At 43.0% G+C, this 25,963-nt stretch overlaps 1 protein-coding gene across 3 annotated transcripts in view; it reads right to left on the bottom strand.

Annotated features, from left to right (window-relative positions):
* Positions 1-25,963, bottom strand: part of Prmt3 (protein arginine methyltransferase 3) — an 80,610-nt gene that overhangs the window by 5,572 nt on the left and 49,075 nt on the right. For 2 of the 3 annotated variants that reach the window (XM_028880165.2, XM_028880167.2), the window contains 4 exons: positions 25,135-25,322; positions 23,156-23,242; positions 4,968-5,018; positions 4,689-4,776 (listed from right to left, as the gene is read on the bottom strand). In XM_028880165.2, the coding sequence (XP_028735998.1) occupies positions 4,689-4,776; positions 4,968-5,018; positions 23,156-23,242; positions 25,135-25,322 (414 nt within the window). Of the gene's footprint in view, positions 1-4,688; positions 4,777-4,967; positions 5,019-15,971; positions 17,184-23,155; positions 23,243-25,134; positions 25,323-25,963 lie in introns of those variants that run through there. The other variant, XM_037199192.1, reaches the window with a different exon arrangement.

Genomic DNA, 25,963 nt, shown 5'->3' with positions numbered 1-25,963 from the left:
AAAATTCTTTTCAGCTATGCAAGATAAAATCCAAACAACCTGTTCAAGTCCAGCAACACATTAAGGACCCCAAGCACAATGGAGCTGGCAAGATGGCCACATAGCAGCAGTGAGTTGAGTGCCCTGGCATTGTGCCACCCTAAGTGTCAGAAGAATTAGACTTAAGCGAGTGATTATTCTCTTACTGTAGTCCCTCAACACAGCAATATTGATATGCCTAACACTAACAGATAAAATCGAAGGACTAAAGACTCATGCCAATAGAACTCAGCACAGCCTAAGGGGATGCAGCAGCAGATGTATGTACAAGTTGACCTGGAGAAGAGAGTAGGGAGCCATTGATTGAGGACAACCAGTAAGACTCCCCCAAAGTGAGCAGAGCTGAAGTGAAACTCACACAGAAAAGTCACAGTTGCTGCTATGTACAAGACTATCTTGACTAAACCCGAGGAAGTTCTTAAGAAAATAGGACAACGAGCTAATAAGAAATAGCCAGTCTAGGAGTTGCAGAGATGCAGCTCAGTGGCAGAGTGCTTGCCAAGGCATCTGTGAAGCCCTGGGTTTGATTCCCAAGCACCACAAAACCCCCAACCAGAAAATGTAGCTGGAGCATGCATTAGTTTGGGGGCCCTGAAAGAGTGCAGCTGGGAAGGATGAAAGGCAAAAATTCTTTATAAACAGCGTTGGGAAAGTCTGAATTTTATCTGGATGAAACTGTCCAACCAGGGAGTTTAAAATTTTGATGGCATATACAATTCAGAGTCTTGCCAACATTCCCTTTCATAAGCCTGCCACTCCAAAACTCTCAAAAGATGATCTATTGACCATGTGCTTTATAGTTAAAGCCTTTAAATTTATGTGTCTAGGTCTGGTGTTGGTTCAGCAGGTAAAGGCATTGACACCAAGGCTGAGTGAGAGGACTTGAATTCAATCCCTGGGACCCACATTGTGGACTGAGAGAACCAACTCCCTAAGTTATCCTCTGACTGCCACATGTGCACCTATATATACAAATAAATAAAATGTAATACAAGTTTTTGTTGACAAAAACAGATGGCATCTACAATCCATTGAGTGTTTGTGTTCGCCTTTGTGTATGGTGCAGAGAATGAACCAACCACACAGTGCACCTCTCCATTTATTAGGATTTAAGTTCTCTCAGTAATGTTCTGTAGTTCTAATGTACAGGTCTTAAACATTTTTTCTTTTAAAACTACTTATTTGTTTATTTAATGTGTGTATGTGGACACACGTTCATCACTGTGTGTGTGTGTGTGTGTGTGTGTGTGTGTGCATAAGTGCACATGCAGAGATCCACACCTGTGAGTTGATTCTCTCCTTCCACCATGTGGGTCTCAGGGATTGAATTGAGATTGTCAAGCTTGACAGCAAGCACCAGACCCACTGAGCCATCTTGTCAGGCCTCTGATGTGGATCTGAGTCTCTTCTCTCTTCATTCTCTCTATGTAGTATTTCCTTCTGGTCTGCCCTATAAAGGTAGTTTGTTCAATCTGCTGATCAGATTTATTTATTTGTTTTATGTGGGAGTTTATCTTACTGGACTTTCAATTTGTGGGTTCCAGTTATTATCAAGTGTAGAAAATTTGACTATTATGTCATAACTATTTTTTGCCCTATGCCTCTTCTTCCTGCTTTTCTTAGGGACTCCTGTTACTATACTGAGGACAGGGCATTCAGAATTTCCCTACACAGCGAGAAACTCAATGCTTGTTGTTAAATCTCCCCCTCATTTTGACATCTACCAATCATCTATATCTATCAATCTATTATCTTTATCACTCAAGCATCTATCTCTCACTCTATTATCCATCTATTTATTTACCTGAGAGATACTTTTTTTCAAGGCAGGGTCTCACATAGCTCAGGCTGGCTTTGAACTCACTATGAAGCAGGGATGACCCTAATCACTCACCTCTACTTTAGGCATCTGCCAGTGCCCAGCTCATTTTCAAAGCACTTTCATGGACTGTCAAGTTTAATGATCTGTCCTGCTACTAATCTCACTTAGTCTTCCACTAAGATACCTCTGTCCACCTAGAGAGTGACATTTGGGTGCAATGTCTTCTCACATACTCATTTCATGTAGAAAACAGACTTATTTCAACGTGCTTCTCTGCTAATCCTGTCATTGCTGGGTCTTTATGAGCTCCTATTTTCCTGCATTTGGTGTCTGACCAAATGCTGCTATCAAGGACTTCACGGGGAGTGGCAGGTTTCATCATTTCCCTTACGGTGCTTCTTGCACTTTAGTCCCCTGAAGCTCATTTCAAAGCTTTGCTGGATGCATGCCGGTAATGGGAATGACACATTCCCACCACAAAGGGATGGACTTTCTTGAGTCCCTACTGAAGGAATACAGTTGGTAAAAGCAGCATTCGGGCAACCTCTGAGAGCCGCCGGAGTCACAGTGGACTGCAGTGTTTGGATTTGTCTGTCTGCCCTGTGCACCTAGCCGATGTGCTCTCTCATCAGCCTTCTATGCAGCATTAGAGCTCTTGTCTCATCTGCTTGTCCTCTTTAGACCCCTGCCCTCCAACAAACTTCTAGCCTCTATTCATTAAAGGGTGTTAAGTGGGTGAGGCTAGAGGGCAGCCTTAGCATCACACACATGCTTCATAACACTAGGAAAAGCCTGGAGGTGAAGCACGCACCAGTCATCTTAAGGGTAACTACAAGAGTAGGTAGAATTTCAGATTCTTACCAGTTATCAAGCATTCCTTTGAAATTAGAAAAGAGACCGGAGAAGCAAGCTTAAAGGCTACCTTCCATCTCCCTCAAGTCTAAAACACAAGAGGTGGGGGGGCCTGCTTTTAACATCCTAGAGTTAAGATGGCTAGCTCACCACAGAAAGACTTTCAAGTTTTCATGCAAGGCTAAAATGAAAGCAAGCTGCATCCAAAGTCCTCGTCTCTGTTACTTGGGTCCGCTGGGCTATGCTTCAGAGACTATCAAGGTCTCATTCCCACAGACAGCACTGAAACCTGAAGTGAGAGGTGCCAGGACATACAGCTTTCCTCTAATGGCCACATCTGCACCTACACTCTATTTGTGCAGCAACCATGAAATCAAAGCCATCTCAGAGGGTCAGGAATTAGGATACAGAGCTTAGCATAATGGCGATATGCAGTCCCTGCTCGGCTTTATCAAATCCTAATACTGGAACACAGATTCTTCAGTTTTAAAAGTAGCACTAAGTATCTCTGACGTTGAACCCCTTTGCAGCCTGCCAAGTCTGAACACCTGTCTGGAGCCATTCCCATCTATCACAACAGAACTCATGCTCCTGCTGCTGGACACTACCAAGTCTCGATGTTCTCTCCCCACACCTTCCCTGGGTGTGTTTTCAACAGTCTCTCAGCACATGGTCACAGAAATGTTTACAGTGCTTTGTAGAAATGAGAAAAGAGAAAATAAGCTGAACGATGGCAGAGAAAAGATGAGTAAGTAAATCTGGCAGCTACATGGAAGAAGAGGTAGAGCAGCCAGCATACAGGGAGCTGAGACAGAAGGATTGCTCTGAGCTTGAGGCCAGCCTGGGCTCCAGAATGAAATCTTGCCTCAAAATAGTAACAAAGGTCAGGTGATGGGGGTGCATGCCTTTAATCCCAGCACTTGGAGGCAGAGGCAGGCAGATCTCTGTGAGTTCAAGGCCAGCTTGGTCTCCAGTTAAGGCACCAAAACTACACTGAGAAACCCTGTCTCGTAAAACCAAAAAAAAAACCAAAAAAACAAAAAAAACAGATGTGGGTCAGATAAATAATGCTGTGTGTGTAAATCACAAACAGAATGAGAAAAACCGAGGCGGTGAAAGACTCTTTCAATACCCCACTTACATGCAGTTTTATGAGTTTAACTATTTGCATACACATATGGAGAAAGTTGAAGCAACCAGCTTCAGCGTAGACACTTCCTTCCTGTTCTTGCAGAGGACCTGGGTCCCAGCACCATATGGTGGCTCACAACCATCTGTAACTCCAGTTCCAGGGGCTCCAAAGGCCTCTTCTTATCTCCTCAGGCATATGCACGTATGTAGTACACATATATACATGCAAACAAAATATCACATACATAAAATAAATTTTAATTTTTTTCTGAATTATCTGCTAGTTTTGAGGTATATAATATTCTTTATTTTAGAAGGTAAAAATTAGACGTAAGGGTTGAGCATGTTACTTAATGGCTGAATGCTTGCCTAGCATGTGTGAAACTATAGGTTTAGTCCCTAGCTCCTAAACACAGAGTAAAAAAACAAAAACAAAACAAAACAACAAACAAACAAGCAACAAACCAGAGACTTAAATTTTGAAACTTTTCTTAAAATACAGATTATTTTAAACTTACTTATTTATTGAGTGTGTGTTGGTATACTATGTATGTATGGGTATCTGCTGAGGCCAGAAGAGAACACTGGATCCCCTGGTGTTGGAGTTATAGGTGGTTGTGAGTCACCAGATATGGATGCTAGAATACGAAGCTGGGTCTATTGAAGAGCAGCAAATGCTATTCACAACTGAGCCATCTCTTCACTCCTTAAAATACATTTGGAATCAAATACTAAAATACTTTAAACATACATAGGTGGGCAGCTCTAATACCTCCCACCTCAACATCTCTTATGTTCTAATGAGTAACCACCATTCCCCCAGAAAGAAGGCAATGTTACTCACCTGCTTTAACTGGAAACGGTTTTTCCAGCAGAAACACTGTCTGTTTCCAGTGTGTTTTGGTGCTTTGAGGGCCCGTAGAGAACACGACCTGCATTGGTAAAGTTCAGAAGTATCTGATGAAGTACACGATTTTTAATATCATGGTACATTAATCTACTACATCAAATACAAGCTGTGACTGCTTACAACAGCAAAATGCTTCTGATCAAATACCTTGGGGCACAAATCAAACAGAGTACTCTGCATAATTAATCCTTATGAATAACTCATGATACTTACCCTGTTGTGGCAATTCTTCTCAAAATATATATCAAAGTACCCAGCAACTGCCTGTAATTTTAAAAAAGAATATGATTGATTATTAAACTAATTACATGATGCAATCATTAACTATTCAGCCTTTTAAGACTTGACAAATTAGAAACTATCTCAAAGACTAGACACCTCACAAACTTATTTATTTGTCACTATCTTTCCGGGAAAAGATGTTGTAAGTAAAATGAAGAATATAATTAGCTTTTCCCCATAGAACAGTGTGATAATAAGGGTAACAAGGCTAATCAAACAATCAATAAATGGCTTCTCAGAGAAATAGTCAAGCAAGACTGCCTAACATAAGAGGCTAGGAACAGAGGCCCAGCGAGGCTGCCTGAACAGACTTCAGATGAAAAGCTGGCAGACAGCAAGGGCACACCCTGCACCTTCCAGCTCTCCTCAGATTTCAGACATCTGTAGCTGAGGGCAGGTTAGGAAAGGCCAGAATGCCAGAGCTCAGTCCAGGCTGTGAGCCACAAAAACAGGGTCTATGAGATCATGGCTACAGTTTGGTTTGGGTTACAGAAAAAGCTCTCTTACACAACTCACTTAATTTCTTTTCATCTAGTTTACCTAACTTTAAAGCAAATTATAATAGCTTTGTGATGGGATTAGTAGATGTAATTTTTTTTTTTTTTTTTCAAGACAGGGTTTCTCTGTGTAGCTTTGCGCCTTTCCTGGAACTTGCTTTGTAGACCAGGCTGGCCTCGAACTCACAGAGATCCACCTGCCTCTGCCTCCCAAGTGCTGGGATTAAAGGCGTGTGCCACCACCGCCCGGCTATAGATGTAATTTTTAAATGTAACTATTTATTATAAAAATATAATGAGCATAAATCACAGTACTCAAATAAAACTGCACTTACTATAAACATATACATGTTTTTTGACAAAATATATGTGGAAAGCATATATATGAGGAAAAACATTAAAATTAACTCTAAGATTATTAGGACAATACAAGAAAGTCTCCAGAAAAAAATTAGCACATTCAGATAAATATATATTTCACATTTGAAAAAAGATTTATTTTTAATAATGTGTGCTTGCATGTAGGTATGGGTACCATATGGTAATGATTCACATGAAATAATTATTGATAAACATGATGAATAATCCAAAATTGAAAGTTTAAGTCTTTCTCATTGATGGCCAGACCAAGGTGGGCTTGAGCCTCTGAAAAGTATCTTGGTGCTCACGCTCATGCTCAGGGATACAGCATTTTACAGGCGAAACCCACAAAGATACATCAGAATTCAATGAGGGTCAGAGTAACCTTGAAAAGTTCATTCCTGGCAGAGGATAGTAGTTACTTTAGACATAACTTGCCAATTATTTTGGCTAATATACCTGGACCATCAAGGCCATAGCAATTTCAAATGTGTGGCCAAGGCAGAAAGAGGAATGGTGGGGGGCAGGAGGTAGAGGGTTGAGAAATGTCTAAGCAAACACAAAATGGAGTCAGACCAGGATGGCCTTACTTAGTCATTTCATTGTGTATCTGACATCTGTGGCAACCAGAAGAGGGCAAAGGTCCCCCAAACTGGAGTGAGCTTTGGAATGTGGGTGTTGGGAACTGAACCTGGGTCCTGGGCAAGACCAGCATGACCTATTGACCGCCAAGGCAGCTCTATAGCCCAATTCTACCTTTGTTTGTTTAAAACTTAAATGTTACCATTCCCTTTTCTTTCATAATGGATTAGGTGGACTTAATCTGTTTTCAAAACTGGCATTAAATTAAGCTTACAAAGTGTTCAAAACAAGGCATTGATTATTGAAAATTCACCATCAGGCCCATCTGTGTGCACTGCTGCTTTTGCAAAGAATGTGGAGTTTTATTGATCTTGGAGGGCTAATTCACATTGAGTCCGAAGCAAATCCAATACTTAACCTTGAAGTTCATTACATTTTAGACACCAAGAGGGAATGGAAATGCTGTTGATACTTCTGCCAAACAGAATCACAAGCCGAGGTTCTCAGACACAGACTATGCTGAAGAGCCAGGAGGCTATCGTGAGCTTCTATAACACATCTCTGTGTCTCAAATACCTACAGCACCTTACAGATGAGGGAGCTGCTTTTTTAAGAATATTCCTGCGTGCTTGCTGTGTTCACCACTACATTCCTGGTGCCTGGCCCACTGCATGCAATGAAGATTTGCTGGATGGCAATGAGTAGATACAACTTGAGTACACCACTCACCACACTGATCACACTCTGCCCTATCAGGCTGCAGTCTGCTTAAGAGCAGGGCTGAGGCATGGCTCAAATTTCTAGACTTCTCACCCAGCATCATTTTATGTAGCTCTCAAACATTATTAAATACATTTTAAGTTCTCTGTCTCTTAAACACAGCTAGCCTCATGTAGTTAGGATAACTGACTAAGTCATTGTACTTTGTACATTGATGATTCACCACAGAAATGAATAGAAATAAAGAAAATTGAGAAGAATCTCATGTTTTGTTACTATGTCTTTTTGTTTCTGTTTTCTTGTATGTTTTTAAGACTGGCTTATTTAGAAAAGAAGGAGAATGACTGGGTACAATCTTCCTCTGGGAGGAGAGTGAGGACCAGGGAGGGACTAAGTCAAGTACTAATGGCTAAAGATTTAATCAACCATGCCCACACAATAGAATCTTCATTAAAAACCCCTAAGAAGGAGATTCAGGGAACATTCAGACTGGTGGATGCATCTGTGTGCTAGAACAGTGGCTCACAGTGCCTTTGTGGCAAGGGCAACTCCAGGGCTGGGAACTTCCAGACCTGCTCTTGTGTCTATCATAAGACACTGGAAAAAGCAAACTGCTTAAAACCAAGGAGGGGAGGGATCTGTAGCCCAGCTTGACAGAAGTGTAGGTGATGTGGAAATCTACCACTGGTGAATGAAATGTGGGGCTATTCAGGCTGAGACCTTAACGCATGGAATCTGCACTAAATAAACCAAGTAGTTCAGAAATGAAATCATAGGGCATCTAGCAGGTGTCTGACAATGGGAAGGTTGGTGGAAAACTCAGACATTTGGTGTTCAGTGTGTAGGCAATGAAATGGTTTTCTGTAGGTGACTGCGGACTGGTGAAACAGTCAGAGCACACTATTAAGTGGCAGGTAAACCTGGTGTGTGCATGTGTGACCACAATGCACCTGTGAAGATGCTCACCAAGGGAGGGCGGGTGACAACTTTGAATTATTTGTGTTTGCTGTATCTGTCTGCATTGATATTTCTAACAGAAACAACAGCTTATGAGGAATAGGTAACTGTGACTACTACTTCTTTTTACCTGTAACATTACACAGACATACACTTCAACCACCATCCCTATCTCAGCTCCCCCAAAGACTGGGCCAACTGTTTCACATGCAATAAGAACTGACTGACCTGGGAGGAGTCACCGCTTCCCTAATTAACACCACCATAATAACAACACTTTCCAATTAAGAGAGAGCAGAAAGAGGCAAGAGAAAGTGTAGACGATAAGAAAGACATTTCTCAAATCTGAGATGCATTAAAACACACACACACACACACACACACACACACACACACACACACAAAGAAAACTACTTCTCTAATTCTGCTTTTTATAAAAGTAGACTGTCAACCAATCACCTGCAGGACAGCCAGAATGAGGACAGAATGCCAGTCTGAAGAGAGAGTTCAAAGTACAAAGATACCTTAGAGCTGTCTTCTAACCCCAAACAACTGCCTATGAATTTCAGCTAAAAAATCAAAGATGAAGCTGATCTGCCCACCCCCACCACAAACAGTGAAAGAAATATTGATGAACTTGGGGTAACAAGAAACAAACAAAAAAGAAAGGAAGAAAAGTTTCAATGTTTCTCTTGTTCTGGTGACCAGCATCTGGAACCTTCCTGACCTACTCCCCTCTGGATGTACGTCTGCCTCTGCTTCCTCAGTCAGGTCTGTCGTCACAATGGCATCTGGAGACCCAGACCCCAGAAAACCGAGGGGACTTAGGAAATGTTGAGCAGTATCTGCAGACAGCCTGCTCTTCAGTATGCTTTCCCAGGACCAAAAATACAGAACACACTGGCTCTGGAAAGCCAAAGGGGCAGTTTCTGGACTCGTTTGAGACAGGGTCTCACTATGTAGCCCAGGTTGGCCCTAAACACACGCTCCTCCTGACTCAGTCCAAGTGCTGGGACTATATTTTGTTCTTAGATAGAGCAAGCTTTACCATGCCTCAGTCTTTTCCTTCTCCCTTCGTGTGGCTAGTTAGTAATCTGTCCTTATCTGTGCTTGCTCGTTTATTTTAATTTCAGTTATTCAAGGACAACTCTATTCTAAAAACAGTAAATCAATTCTAGAAATAGTCACAAATTTCAAGTAATTTACTATAGTATAATGTTATAATTGTCCTCTTTTAATACTGTTACCCTTTCACTGTGCACTGTGCTTTGGATGTATGGTAAACTACTGGAGACATTCATTTATGTGCTGGCAAGTACAAGAGGTACATTGGTGTGGGTACTGTCCATGATTCAGGCACTCGGGGCTATGATAAGCGGTTCTTAGAAACAGGAAGAAGACTCAATCTCAAATGCAGTTGTGGAAGCCAGCTGAACTATGGGTGGAGCTCGTACTTCTACAGAGCCATTGGGCAGAGTGCTGTTTTCAATCAAATGCCAGTTGGTTTGAGAACAAAACTATTCCATCCAGAGACATAAGGTGCTACTGCTTTTCAATTACAGCGCCACCGTCCTGTGACAGCACTGTGACAGGCTGTCTTGGGTCCTCCAAGCACTAACTTCCTACTTCCATTTCTGTGGTTTTGTTGTTTGACACAGTGTTTCTCTGTGTAGCCCAGGCCTGCCTCTGCCTCCTGAGTGCTGGGATAAAGACCTGCACCAGCACAGCTGGCTCAGGTGATCATTTCAATGACCTACATGCCCCCTGAAGTCACTCAAACACTGAAGTCACTCAAACACAAAAATCGACTACTACCATGGAGAACTGGAAATGGAGACATCTAGGTAATAGCAGTGAATGACTAGAGCTGAGCTGAGGGAGAGCAGGAGGCTCAGAAGGTAGGCACAGAGCACATTTCTGTTAGTTTCCCTTAGATAGCTCGTCAGCAGCAGCAGGGACTGCTTGGGAGAAAGAGGTATCAAAAGTAGCTGGTTAATCTACAAAGTCAGAGTGATAATTAAATACTAACCCCCCCCACACACACACAATACACTCAGCTTTATCAGTCAGAGGCTTTAACTTCAAGGTTCTGAGGCCAAGAGGGGGATTGGGCAGCCATCAACACCTTGGTAAAAAGTGAGATGGATAATGATGACAGAGGACAGTATGAAAGGAGAGATGAGTGGACAGTGATTTCTAGGACAGGTGACCACTCTTGACATTGCTGAGAATCTTTTAATTCTGACATTTGAGGCACATGAGGAAGTAGTCAGTGTGTAGCTTTATTGTGGAGAACACTGTTCCAGAGGGAACTGCTCATGTCTCTTGTGGGTGTCACAGAAGAAAATAACACTAAGCAGTTATAAACAGAATCATTTTAAGTCTCTTTTAAGCCACATTTTTGCTTGTTTTACTTTGTATGCATAAAAGTAAGCAGCTCATTTTACACCCATGCATTTGGAGAATAATGAGGTAGATTAAACAAATGACTTCTTCATGTGTGTCAGTGCGATGGGTCTTTTTACAAAGGGGACACCCATGTGTGCATGGAAGAAGATGGCAGCCAATGAAATGAAATCAGTCTAGACTCTAGACTGTATGAGGAAGGAAATTAAAAATCATCATGATCACTATCACCTGCAGGGGGTAATTCATCATTTCTGTTCCTCTTTGGTATCATGTTCCACCAGCGCGTGGTTACAGCAGATACAATTAGGCAGCTGGCCACAGCCGTGGAGGATAATGTGCTTTTGATGGAGTTTATTCAAGCATGGAGAAACAGAGCTTGTAATCCATGTGGCAGGATCTCTGCAGCAAAAGCACAATTCATCTACTATGGAGTATTTCTTTCAAAATCTCAACACTGAATTTACATGCCAACAAATGGAAGGGTCTGAAGCAAGCAGGGGAAGGTTCAGGGCTTATATCATAATACAGAAACGCACGAAAACACAAGCACGGATGTGGACACGGCAGCTGAGCAGACCGCAGTGCTGTGATGACTGGCATAGAGATCAGCCAATGTAGAAGCTACAGCTTCCTCCCAAGGCTAACTATGCCTTAAATTATAGACTCTTTCTTCTTCAATTAATTTCTATTTTACCCCAAGAGTGAATTTGCGTTTCTGTTTGCTGCTGTGATCCCTCTAGGGGACAATGCATGCTAAGTGCTGTGCAACTCCCGAGGGGCAATGCCAGCCTGAGTGGTGTTTAGAAAAGGACTGCACAACATGGGAGACAACAAAACACACAAAATGCCTAAAAAGACCTGTTTCTGCAAAATCTCACCACAACGCTAACTTATCCCCAGATATCGGCTGGAAGGCCTTTTCAGGTTTAGATCACATCCTTTTATTATTTCACATTACTTATTAACATGATTTTAGGAGCAAACTGAATCATCTTTTTAGAGTCTACAGTAGAGTTTGCTTTAAAAAAAAATAAGAATCACGTTATATTACCTATGTCTAAAGACATATACAACTGTCCTCACCTAAAACAAGCATCTGACATTTTGTACATTGTTACCTTAACACATCTAATTGTACATTTCATCTGTCATGTATAAACTATTGTTTTATGTAGCTAGTATTTTTACCTTTAAAATATTAATAGTGTTACTCCTATTTGGCTCTTTGGAAACAGGATCTCATACAGGCCAGGCTGGTCTCAAACTCACTCCACTGCTGATCCTCCCATCTCCCAAGTTCTGTGCTAAAAGGCTTAAGTCACTATGCCTGGCTTAAAAGTCTCTCAATGTATTATGTGCATGTAGAAAAATGCACTTGAGTGCACAATTCATTGAGCTTTCAAACCAACTTTAGTTGTGAAATTCAAACTCAAATTAAGAAACAGAAAGCAGCTGGGTGTGGTAGTGCACACCTTTAATCCAAGCACTTGGGAGCCAGAGGGAATCTCTGTGAGTTCAAGGCCAGCCTGGTCTACAGAGGGAGTTCTAGGACAGCCAAAGCTACACAGAGAAACCCTGTTTTATAAAAACCAAAACCAAAACAAACAAAAAAACTCAAAAGATTAGAGGCATACGGCACTTTGTTTAATCCTTGAAACTTTACTGGAGCAGAGCTTAGGGTTGGTTTACTCTCTTTTAGTACTATACAGTGGTAGAATATTTGTTGGAGTGCTTTTAACTCCCCGCCCCCTCCCCCCTGGCCACACACACACCCCTTTTTTTTAGGCTAGGCTTTGTAACCCAGGCTGACCTGAAAGTCAAAATCCTCCTGCCTCAGCTTCCCAAGTGCTGGGATATTCTTTCCAGGTTCTAGCATTGCCATTGAGAAGTCTACTTGCTGGCTTTAGGCACAGACCCCATGTCCCACCAGGCCCCACTTGTTTGGCTGGAAGCCCCAGCTCACTCCCGCATGATCAGGAAAGCCCCATTCCTCTGTCTCTGTCTCTCCAAACCCTACCCGTTCAGAGAGTCTAAGGACAAAGGAAAGGTGCCAAAAAGCAACTGCAGCTTCATCATCATGCCTCACCTACAACCTATAAAGTCTCCCTGCTTTTGTTTGTGGGCACAGCTTCTCGGGCCTCGTCTCTGAGACTGGAGAACCTGCCCAGGAGTTACTTTGTTCAAATAAACCTATTATTATACTTTTTCAATTCAGCTTGGTCTGGCTTACTGTGTCGGTGGAGAAACCTATTACCAGGAGTCAGAAAACCTACTACCACTAACAGTTTTTAAAATTCTCTCCTTGGATTATGATTTTTTTTTTTCAGAATGGGTCTAGGGTTTCTTCTTCCCTTTTAATTGAGACAGAATTCACATACCATAAAAGCTACCCATTTAAATAAGCATGAAGTCATGCTCTTCAATGCAGCCAGAGCTATGTAGCATCACAGCCCTAGTACATACTACACTAGTCCATGCCTACATTTGCCTGTTCTGAATCACCCACATGGAAGGACTCACACAACACGCCATGCTGTACCCGGTCTCTGTCCCAAAGCACAATGCTGCAGGTTTTATCTGCACTTCATCATTTCTTCATTTTTTCAATCTTCGAATCTTGAGACTGAGTCCCCTGTAGCTCAGAGTAGCCCTGAACTCTCTATGTAGCCAAGAATAGCCTTGATCCCCAGATCCGTGAATATTATATGTGTGCCCTAACCCCAGCTTTCTCCAGCATTTTCCTGAATGTATCTCAATTTGTTACTCATCCTTCTGCATTTTAGTTCCTGAGAATAACTGCTGTTAATGGTACCGTGAACTGAGAGCCACAACAAATCCTTCTCTCCTTGGGTGTTTGTCTGTCAGGGTTATTTCATCACAGCAATAGGAATGGTAGTGAGGACATGTCTCGTCCTTGTCCTTGCATCTCCTGAGTTATTTTCTTTTGGTATGAAGCCCAGCTCACAGACTCTTTTAACACTATGAAGATCTGCTGCTAATTTGTACTCTATTGAGTTTCAGAATGTTTGCTTCTTTTTCACATTGGGTACCTTATTTTTCAAAATGTTTTAAGTCCTTTCCTCCTGAACATATCAAGTCTAGTTGACTGGATGTCTATTTTGGACTAACTAATAGCTATGGCAGCTAGACCTGATCTGATCCCCTCCTGTTTCATCTGGTTCTTGGTCCATGTTGTTTTCTCTCAAAATCACAGATTGCCTTTGATTATGTCCTCCTATACACTGAATTTTTTAAATTGCCAGTAGAAACAATTTTAGGCTTATAACAATAATCTTGTGAAAAGATTTTTGAATTTATTTCTGAAATGCCCTGGGAACTAGCAACCCAGAGTCATCCTATGACACTGCTGGGTTCTAGATCCCCTGGGTCATGTAGTCCTGGCAGTTCTCTGGTCTCTGCACTGCCCTGTTCTGGATGTCAGTCATTCAGGATTCCCATTGCAAATCCTTAGGAAGACAAGCACCCCGTTCTATTTGCTGGCATGGGGGGCTTCCAAAGGGGCAACACGAAATCGTCGGCCGCTTCCTGAGTGGCAGTGCTTGCAGGGCAGCCGCCGCCACACGTGTCTGTCTAACTTCCTTGTGTCTTCCTTCCCTCCCTCTCTCTGACAGGGTCCCACATACCCTAGACTGGCCTCAGACTCACTGTGCAGTTGAGGAGGACTTCTGATTCTTCTGTCTCCACCTCCAAAGTGCTGGGAAAACAGGCTGGTTGATGCAGTCCCAGGGATGGAACCCCGGCCTCCTCATATGCTAGGCAGGCATTCTACCAACTGAGCCACATACCTAGCCCCTTTTGGATTTTTTTTTTGTGAGTCTTGGACAGATTAGTTAGTATATATATATATATATATATATATATATATATATATATATATATATATATATATATATTTTCATGGGCCAAGCACAGTAGACCATGTGTGCATGTGTTATAACAAAATAATGCCTAGGAAGGGGTTTTAGTGGTGTTACCTCCAAATGAGCCCTAAATGGCTCTAAAGCTGAACAAGGATCCAAGTGTCCCTGTTCCTTTGCTGTGAGAAGAAAAAGATGGACTGACTCACTTCTGTGAACATTATAAACGACACAGTGACTTTTCTAGTTTATGCAACAGAAATTTAGTTTTCAATTCTTGACTTGTCTTTTCACAAAGACTGATGTTCCTCTCAATGCCTGCATATGTGAGAGGTCTGGAAACACTGGGTATGTTAGCCTTGTCCTTTTGAGGGCCAGTATTCACAGTGATTTCTGTCAAAAAGACCTAAACGGGCAAGATTTTCTCAGAGGTCATCACTCCAGGGAAACACCTAGTCAACTCACTTATCATCACAACCCAACAATGCCCATAGGTGGCCTGGGAGACAGGGCAAGGGAGAGGCCTTTTGGCAGCATTAAGACAGAACCTACCGTTGCTTATTTAATAAATACTCTGCTCTTACACTGTGCTTGAGGCTGTGTGACTACTCTGACACTGCTGAGTCCCAGCATGACACTCCCCCACCTAGACACCCCTGTCCCACCTAGTGTCCTAGTAGTCCAGCAAAGCTCATGAATCTCTGGTTCCACACAGGTTGTCTCAGAACAAATGATGTTATGATGCCTCTAGAGTACAATTCTGTCTGGAGCTTCTGGAGTCAAGGGTTACCAGTTCTTCAAGTCTGCAAATCTGAGGCTCCACCCATAGGCTGACTTTCAGAACTACCCCGATTCCATAGACAAGTCACCCTCAGCTCCAGAGCTACCTGTTTTGTAGACCTTCACATTCTCTCTGATGATGCATGAACAGCAATTTAAACACTGCAGGCCATTCTCAACATTCTAATCAAAGAACACATATCACGTTGTGTACTCAGTAGCTGCTAGAGTGTTGGGATCACAGATGACACCACTCTCCTGGCTCCTTCTGAAGACCACAAACATGTGCAGTTTAGCAAGATGCTAAGGAATGGAAAATGGCCACTAGCCAGGCTTGCTTGGGACAGTAGAATCCTCTACACTGGGGTAGTTCCTGTTCCTGGGGACACCGCTTATGTGAATGTTCAGTTGGTCAACCTGTTGCATTATATCTGTACATGAAGCTGCCTTAATAGACTTGCCAATAAGAAGCTTTCAGAATCCCCAAACCTTTAGAAAACAGCATAGGTTAAAAACACACTTGTTAGCCAGCGGTGGTAGCCCACACCTTTAATCCCAGCACAGGAAGCAGTTTGAAACCAGCCTGGTCTATAAAATGAATTCCAGGACAGCTAGAGCTACACAGAGAAACCTTGTCTCGAAAAAGCAAAAAACAAACAAAACAAAAAACAACACAACAGAACAAAACCACACTTGTTAACAGCAATTTTTATAAGCTTTGTCAAACAGTGTCAACATCATTTGAGAAACATTTTCAAAATGTCGTGACGCAAAATGGTTATTGGGACCAGAAGAGATGCAAGCCCTACTTGGCAGGCCACCCAAGAGCACTTACGCAGGCAAAGGGCACTATCAGCAGCTGAGCACTGGATCCCTGCCTCAGTCTATGTCTCCGTTGTCTCAGTGCTGCAGTACTTCACACTTCACCCAAGGATCCGTCTCTGTGACTTTATGACTTCCGGTCCTGTGGGTTTATGTCACCCTCTCTCATCCCCTCTACTGATTTCATTCTCTTGGTTTCATCTCTAGTTAGTTCCCATCTGTGTTCACTTTCCCATCACCTCCTTTCTAAAGCGCTCACGTCAATCATGGTCATTTCTTGGCTATACTGGGCTAGCCTACCCACCAGGCGCCTGCACCCACTCTGGTCCATTTAGCTCTCTATCCAGCAAAGCTCTTTTCCAAGTGCCGCTATCACCACATCACTGGGCTGACAGAGCATCTTACTCACTTCTCATTGTGTTAAGAGGGAAGCACAGGGCAGCAGATGATCGGGAAGGCTCTCCACCTCTGCAAATGCTACGGTCTACATGTTCCAGCCAAGCTAGACTTCCTTCCTAAAGATGAACATGTTACCTGTTCATACCAATGGGGTCGAGCAGAAGCTACTTCTGTATATGCATACAGCATGCACTGATCAAATGACCCACTCCCTGACTGGGAACTTCGCTCCCCTTCCCCTTCCACCACATCCCCTGGTCTTAAAAATCATGTTAATTTAACCTAAAATTCATACAATGAAACTTTCTCCTCTGTGTTCCCTTTGTTCTGGGGTGAACTTTACACTCCCGAGACTCATGCATATTGTGGCCACACATGCTTTCTTCATTGCTATGTTCTCATCACATTGATTTACCCTGTTAAATACCTGTTAATGTTAAATACCACATTTAAATACCCTGTTTGCTCTGTTAAGTGCTTGGATTCTCTGCAGTTTGGGGCAACAAGAAGGCTGGAATAAATATTCTTACACACGCATATGAACGCACTTCTGCTGTGACCTATGCAACTTCTGTGGCCGAAAAGGTTGCTGAGTTTATAGAAACAGACCTCTTTGGGATGATGAGGTAGCTCAGAGGGCAAAGGTACTTTTCATCAAGCCTGATGACTTGACTCCAATCCCCAGAAACCTCATGGTGGAAGGAAAGTCAACTTCTACAGTTGTTCTTGGACCTCTTGTAAAACTAGAGAAAAGTATAATAAAAACAAATGAAAAACCAAATAGCTTCCCCTGCCTTTGCTTTGCCATCTCATGTTTCTCAGAAGGCTGCCAGGCACAGCTCAGTGAGACACTTGAGAATGCACCCTGCTACAGACTTTCAAAGACAAATACTGTATAGAGCCTTCCAGCACCCACTACCCAATACCAACAGTATCTGGCAAGTTACTTCTACCTTAACTCTTCTCTCTTTGTGCTTAACTATTCTGAAGCAAGTACCCCACAGCATGCCTCTCTAAACAGGCCTTATTAAGTAATGAGAGTGCTCTTATCACGGTCTACCAACTTCTCCGTCATTCTTTGGTGCTAGCTAATATCCATGGTGTCAAGTGGATATCTGAGTCTCCCAGTACTGACTGTGGACACAGAACTACTGTCAGCTTACTACACACACCCCAATGCCTCCAGCTCTTAGCACAGGTCAGTTAGTACCTGGTGATGCTTGGAACACAGAGCAGCAGAGACGGGTCAGGCTCAGGTCTAGATGGCATGGCCATCCTGGCAGGGAGACCTAACACCAGCTACAGAGAAGTCAGTGAGAACCACTCTCCCCCACAGCATAAGCCTTCCTGAAGGCAGCCTATTACAACATCTGCCAGCTGTCTCACTGAGATCTATGACGTAAGTTCAAGACAAATCTGACCATTTCTAAGCAGCACAGATGTGTTTTAATAATTAGTTTGTTTAGCTGATTAGCTTTGCAAGGTCAAAATTAGGTCAAACTGCACCAAGGAGTGTCAAGTGCTGATTTACTACCCGGGAATGAGTTTGGAATGAGCTGGTTACCACCATCAGATCTGTCAAAGAGCCCTAAAAGAAGATTTGAGGAACAGTTGCAAAGAAACGGGTTCCTTTCTTAAGCCATTAGAAAAATGTAAAGCTTGATTAAAAAATAAAACAAAATAAAGTACTATGACTAAGGAATCACTGAGGTTCGATTGTAAACATTCTAAAGTTTATTCTCATAGCAGTGCCATTTGCCTTAAAGACTGAACAGCTTGAAGGCCTGTCTTGACTCTGTACAAGGGCAAGACCTGTGCTCCCAAAATCGCTTCCGCTACTCATCAGGCACATCATGATGTGAGGCAGAACTAAACTGAGAGGCAACATGACTTTCAGCTCCTGCTTCATGTTCTTTCATTTACTTTTAACTCTTCAAAACCCTAGATAGGGAGGCCCAGATTTCTTAGGCAGACACTTTCTCTTTAGGCCTCAGGATACTGTCTAGCCACACAGACCAGCCAGCTTTCATGAAGATCACAGACAGGAGAGTCCAGGGCAGCATTTCCTCTAGGCAGCCTCCCCCACCTGCTGGGCCCAAGCCTCTGGGGCCACAAGCCTGTGAACCCCTCAACACTGCTATGAGAAGGCAAAGCACAAGCCATTTACAGTGGGATGCAGTGGCTGATACCAGTAATGATAACCTTAAACTTTAACTCTGGCTCTTGGAGTAAGACACCAACCATGTAAGGATGTTTTAGTTTGGCCATTTAATGAACACAAAGCACGTGTTAAAAGGGGCAACCTCTTCAGAAAATGAATTAATGTGGCATATTAGATATGTCTCAAATAAACTAATGGAAAAACTAGGAAGGAGCCTTGAATGCTAAGCTATTTCCAAAGAGGGGTGTTTCTATATCACATAGACTCAGACCAACAGTGGCTTCTGGAGCTGAGGACAAATGCTGGGGCACAGTGAGACATGAGCCCGGGCCTGGGGCTCTGGGAAATGGAGAGAAGCCCAAGGGCAGAGTTCTTGTTGTCACTGTCAGGTGCAGGGTGAGGTTGGGTGGTTGTGTCCCAAAGTTCACCGTGACAGTGTGTCACTGACAGGAGGCTTTCCTCAGTCAGCTCTCCGTGTCCCACATGCCCTCCCAAGACAGACATTTGTTTTAGGTGCCTTGGAAGAGCCTATTTATGAGTGACAGGATGGTTAACTAACGCAGTGAAAACCTTCTCCAGAACAGAAGGCTGCTGGGTGTGCTCACAAACTCCTGTAGTCCTGGTTCTTGAGAAAATGACACAGGACAACTGTAAGCTCAAGGCCAGCTTGGGCTTTTCATGAGAACTTGACTCAAGAAAAAGTGACTGAGTGAGCAAGAGCAGAGTAAGAAACAGGTAACTCAAACAGTATTAAGTGTTTGTGGAACAATTTGGAACCCACCACTTAGCTGCCTACCAACTCTTCAACAGTCCAGTACCTGATGGGGACCTTCTCTCAATCTGACCTCACCAGTGGAACGAACGATCTGCACACAATGACTTTGCTTCCCTCTGAGGGTGCTTGTCAGGGCACTGTTCTCTTCCTGCAGCTAACTGTGAACCTGGCCTTAGTTTGCTGAGCTCCCCAGGAAGCTGGACAGAGGCCAGCCTGATTCATTCTAAAGACACTGGAGAGCAAGCACCATGGCACTCAGTCCTTTCCCCAACTACTGCCTCCAGAATGACCTTCTACAGGAATACTACGAACTTTAGTCTGAATTATCCTATTATATAACGACTCCCATGGCTTTTCTTTATGTGTATGTGTCTGTGTGTGTGTGTGTGGGGGGTGTTGGGTACCAGAAGAGGGTGTTGAATCTCCTGGAAGTGGAGTTACAGGTAGTTGTGAGCTGCCATTTAAGTGCTGGGAACAGAACTTGGGTCCTCTGTAAGAGCAGTAAGCAATTTTAACCACTGAGCCACTTTTCTAATCAGTTAGTAATCATATGTAGTATGAAAATAAATTGGAAAACTCATAATTAGAAGAAGTTAAGCAAGAGAACATAGTTAGGGTTGGCTCAGGGGGCAGCAAATACAGACCTTAAAAATGATTGTAAATGTAGTTAAGGGGGGGGGACTTCTAAAACTGGCTAGTGGCGGTGGCGACACAGGCCTTTAATCCCAGTACTAGGGAAGCACAGACAGGTGGCTCTCTGAGTTCAAGGCCAGCCTGATCTACAGCGTGAGTTCTTGAAAGAAACTCCTCGTCCCCCAAAAAGTTTTTTGTTTGTTTGTTTTTAAGACAGATCTCATGGCATAGGGAGGCTGGTCTCAGAGGCACACTCGACCATGCCCAGTGGAGACGACTTCCTCTCCTGGAGAGGGGTTCAGAAGCTGCTCTGTAAAGGTGCTTGGCACAGTAAGAAACCACACAGCTACAGAACAAAAGCAAAGACAAAGGAGGGATCCAGCTGGGGCTGAGGAGCTGCTCAGCAGGGAAGAGCACTTCCTGTGCAACTGAGACCTGAGGGGAGGGAGCCCTAGCATCAGGAAGAGACCCGAACATGGCTGTGTGCCTTCTGCAGTAGAACTTCGGGGCAGAGGCATGTGCCTCTCTCTTGGCTTCAGCCTAGCTTACAATTTGAGTTTCTGCTAGTAGTGAGACACTTTGTCTCCAGGCAACAGGGAGGCAGGTGGCTGAGGAAGACACCCAATGTTCTTTGGCATGCACATATACACCCATCATCCATAGAGAATAAAAAACAAACAACAACAATAACAAACCTAGAATTCACAAGATGAAGCTATTTGTTTTAGTTTTAGAGTCAACAAACTCTAACAAATTAAAATGGCTTCGAAATGTTCATGCTGTGTGTACATGTGTGGACAAGCGAGGGGGGGTTGTACAGTTGTGTAAAGAAAAGGTGTTTATGCATAGAAGGTTCTAACCACCTTGAGAGGCTCTACAGAAGCCTATCAGCCGGCAGCACACATGCTGTGGAAATTAAATCTTTGCAAAGGGTGCTCTTGTTATTTTGAAAACTTCCATTTTCTCTAGTTTTTTAATTAGGCCACAAATTTGGACTCTTATCAGGAGAAAAATGGCTATGCATATATTTAAACATGCTTAACTCCTTAGAAATTGTTCATCTTAGCCGGGCGTTGGTGGCGCACGCCTTTAATCCCAGCACTCGGGAGGCAGAGGCAGGCGGATCTCTGTGAGTTCGAGGCCAGCCTGGGCTACCAAGTGAGTTCCAGGAAAGGCGCAAAGCTACACAAGAGAAACCCTGTCTCGAAAAAAAGAAAAAGAAAAAAAAAAAAAAAAGAAATTGTTCATCTTGTCACTATGTATTCTAGTTTCAGAATGAGAAAGGCATTTAGCTTTTCTGAAGCTTATTCTTCCCAGTGCAAATCCACAGACTTTGTTCCCTCTACTTTCACACAACAAATTCCTCTCACTCCCCAGGCTGCCCCTCAGCCCTCCACCTCCACCATCACTGGTACTGCCTGCCACCTGCTCTGGTTGTCGCCAGGTCTGCCCGTCACTGGCTCTGCCCATCAGTGGCACTGCCCTTCACTAGCTCTGCCCAAAATAGCAGGGGAGCAGTTCTACTCAGACACCTATCCTCTGAAATATGTCTATGCTGGATTATTCTTCATGAACATAGAGGCTATCTATTCAGGAGCAGCCTCAGAGACCATATTCGCACAACTGCTCCAGACCAAAGAGAGGTGAAGCAGAGCCAATGGGGTGAGCCAGGCTTCAGATGACGAAGCTTATTAGAAGCATTAGATGGAAGTATCCTATTCAGACTCCAGGTCAAGCAAGCACGGGAAGGAAAGGGTTTGCTGGAAATGCAGATGCTTCACCAAACATCAGTCCTCTCCAAAAGACAGGATTTAAAAACTTAAAGATCTACTGTTCCTTTTTCTTTAAAAGACTTCCTTATTGTTATATGTGTGCAGGTGAGGGGACAACTTGTGAAATCAATTCTCACATTCTCACCTTTCACTTTTACATAAGACCTGAGGACTGAACCCTTTACCAGCTGAGCCATCTCTCTCTAGCCCAGGATTTACTTTGTATTTGCTGCAAAGGAGAGATGCATGGCCTACTTCCTCAGCTAAATCTAACTCTGTCTCTGTTTGGACTGCATGAGGATTCAAACATATCCGTCCTCTTCTCCATCAATAGCTGCTAGACTACTGGCTCCCATGTCTATAATGGAACACATTTCACACTTATTTCAGGTGTATAGTCTGGCTGATTGCACATCTGTACTGTCTTATTTGTTCAGGCTTCCTTGTGTTCTTTGGTGACTCGTACAATCCCACTAACAAAGCTTTTTAGGGGTCAGGGAAAATGTAGGGCATTTGGTACATGAGTAAAACATGACAAAAGTTTCTATTCCTCATCAGTACAATGCAACATCCCAGACCAAGTCAGCCTAAATGATTATGAAAACTGAGTGACAGAATGCTACCCAGTGCACATGTGCACTCTTCCTGTCACCAGAGGAAGATGTACTTTATTTCAAAATTACATGAAAGAAAACTCTCACAAATGTTAACATTCAGTACTACTATCTGCTTCTCAGCTAAAACTTACCACAATTCCCTGACAGCTTGGGCTTAACATGGCCTGGATTCCTCCTCACAAGCATGTTGTCCATGCAGATAGAATTAGGCTACACAGTGAGACTCTGTCTCTGTAGGGAGACAGACCCACAAATGTGTATTTGGATCTGCCTACCATTTCAAAGGCTGTACCTTTTCTCCTGTGCCAGAGATGAGTCCTTAAACACATCTAAATTATGTGTGGGGACCTACAGGGAGGCACAGGATAAGAACTTTCGTTTTTGAAGATAAAGTTGAATGTTCTCCATTGAGTATGATAGATAATAACCAAAAAAAAAAGGAAAGAAAATAAAAACTAAGATTGCACACTACAGTCTACTAACTAAACTAACTGTAGGAGACAGGGTGTCATAGCTGCGGCCATCCTTCATCTCCTGAGGGCTGAGATTACGGGCACTCATCACCACGCCCAGCTGCAGGGACTTTCTGAAGTCTACTCATCTATTAAGCAGATCTGTCCAGCGATAGCAAAGGCAAAGACAGACTGTCAATGGCAATAGCCGTTTTCATTTATCACAAGTCTGTTAATTAATTCATTACTCTGCCAATCAACTGCACTGCCAGTGAGATCTGTGGAAGTAGGAAAGGGTGACTTACCGTGCACATGGCTGTCTTTGTGATTCTCAGGGTAAAATCTGAAGAAAACTCCAAGTCTGAGATAGATGTAGTGTGGCAATCTATATGCTTCCCATCAGAAAGGAGAAAGAAAAAGATCAGTAAACATGAATAACAAAGTCTAGCTAATATACAACAACTGCAAATGAGTGTTTCCTAACTTCTAATCACAAGCCATTCTGAGGATTCTTTCCAAACTATGGAATATTAACAGTTAGTTAATGTTTCTTTAAATCAAGTTGGTCTCTTCTACTTTGACTTCCTGTAAGCAATAATATCTACAAAGTCACACACTGATCTGTCTGCTAGTCTTGCTGATACACTGAAGACTTCAAATTTAAAACCTAGTGTTCTTTTCTCCACCGAGATCATCTTGCCCACCACCCATATCTGCTATGCTCCAGGTAATAAAATTAATCTTCTAGAGGAAAGGGCAAGTTGAAAACACATGCTGGTGAAGGGAAAGATTGTCAGGAAAATTCTTCTCTCAATGTATTTAAATATGCTTGTTAGGTAGTAGGAAAAGTCATAATAATTCAAACAGCAGAAATTAGGATTCATCTTGGAAAGAAACAGCCCATTCCTTTGTCTTCTGCCCTGGCTCAAGCTCTCCAGGTCACTGTGGGAAGGGTTGACAAGTAATAGAATTTATAACCACAGGCTGGGACATCACTCTCTTTAAGATAGTTGAAGCAAAGTTTTAAAGCAAGTTAGAGTGTGAGGGCTTTTAGGTATAGGAAGAATGGAGGAACACAAATGATGCTGAACAGGCAAGTTTGATGTCACAGAGCATCTACTAAACATCTTGGAGACTCAGCCCTAAACCAGCTACATCAACTATTCACAGTAGTTGGAAGGTCAAGCAAAAGGGCAGCAGGAAAGCACTCAGCACTCCCTCCCTACGCTCCCCCTATTTTGCAACACGGCCAAGGTGGCAGTAACTGTTCCCCTCTGCTCTGACTCAAATAGCTCCACACACCTTCCTACCAGGGTACCAGGGCAGCAGAGCATGGAGCAGGCCCGTAATGGCCATCAGTGCACCAGGGCACCCAGCATCCCCACAGTTAACCAAGCTTGCTTGCTGAGGAGTCTCCTTTGTGCAGAGAATAGTTACATATTACAAAAGTCATTTACTGGAAGGAGACAACTGCCCTAAACCCACAGCTGAAATCTTCACACGCTCCATTATCTATTTAGACAACCAATGTGCTAAGAAACTCATTGTGACTCCTCACTGCCAAGCCATGGTGAACTCATGTAAAACTGACAGTCACAGCAAACCCACAGGTTAACATGGACAAAAATAAAACACAAAAGGACTTCATAAGGACTTTTCCACAGTCACCCTGCAGTTTCAGGTAAGTTCATGGTAATTAATCTAACGAGGCTGGAAGAAATCTGAGTAAAAAGTTAAACTGTGACACATCAGATGGGAATAATGCTCTGTGGGAGCCAGTGTGATGCCAGGTGGTCCTGAGGCAGGTGCCAGCACTGCAGAAGCAGGCCTCTGCCTTCAGGAGGTCAAACTACGTATAAGTGATTCAACCAGCTCCAGGACTTGGATCTGAAGGCTGATAAATGGAATAATGAGAAGTGATTCTAAGCAATGATGGCCCAGAAGCAAGTTTGATCCCATTTTAGACTAAACTAAAATCAGAGGAAGCCCACATGGAAAGTCAGTAAGCAGACATATCCTTGGATTCAGGCAACTGTGGACTGAAAGTATTACCTTATTCTCACCCGAACTCCTTCTCAAATGCCCTAAACAAGATGGCCTGCTACTTACACAGCACTCATTTTGCAATAAGTATAAGTGAAGTGAGTGGTAATTCAAAGTGCATGACAGGATGCGTGCAGGCCACATGCAGACACTTCCTCATCCTGCCTAACGGTTTTCTGCACATGTATGGATTGTGACATGTGCAGGGAGTCCTAGCATCAAACCTCACAGACACACCTACCTTGATACCACAAGGGTCTGAAATAAGAGTCTGGTGATCTACAACTTCCACAACAGCTTCTGGAATAACCGCCCTCTTCATGCAGGACATGTTGAAGCCATAGACGTCATCCCAGAAGGCAATTCTATCAGCATGCTTGCTCACATCACTCACGGCCACTAGGCTGATGGTGCAAATGTCAGGGTAGACTGGAATAAAAATAAATAAATAAATAAAAAATGCTCCTATATGTAGCATCTTCTTTTCACTTAGAGGACGGTTTTAAATGGCTAAATATAAATACCAAACCTATCTGCACAGACCACTAGCAAGGAGAGATCAATGAAGACAGAGATGGGGAGACAACTAAGTTCCCCGAGTGCCTATAATCATGATGATAAAATCAGCATCCAGCCGGGCGGTGGTGGTGCACCCCTTTAATCCCAGCACTTGAGAGGCAGAGGCAGGTGGATCTCTGTGAGTTCGAGGCCAGCCTGGGCTACAGAGTGAGTTTCAGGAAAGGCTCAAAGCTACACAGAGAAACCCTGTCTCAAAAAAAAAAAAATACTAATATTAAAACTTAAAATATGACAACTTGAAAAACTGTTATTTCATATATTCCTCTAAAGTACACATATAGAGACAAACTATCTGGCAAAGTATTTAGCGCCATGGTGGAGTGGATACCACCCTGGAGTTTTCTGGGCAGATAGAGGCCAGCTCATACTGTACTCTTATTTAATATAAAATGATTGTTAACTATATGACAGTCTAAATAAAGACTGTGGACACAAATTTTTACCCTCAGAGAGAAACTTGTATTTATCTATTTATTTTGAAACTGGATCTC

The sequence above is a fragment of the Peromyscus leucopus genome, chromosome 1 (genome assembly GCF_004664715.2).
Source record: "Peromyscus leucopus breed LL Stock chromosome 1, UCI_PerLeu_2.1, whole genome shotgun sequence".
Taxonomy (NCBI): Eukaryota; Metazoa; Chordata; class Mammalia; order Rodentia; family Cricetidae; genus Peromyscus; species Peromyscus leucopus.
Note: the sequence above shows the minus strand (reverse complement) of the source record. Positions and strands in the feature narration are given on the sequence as shown.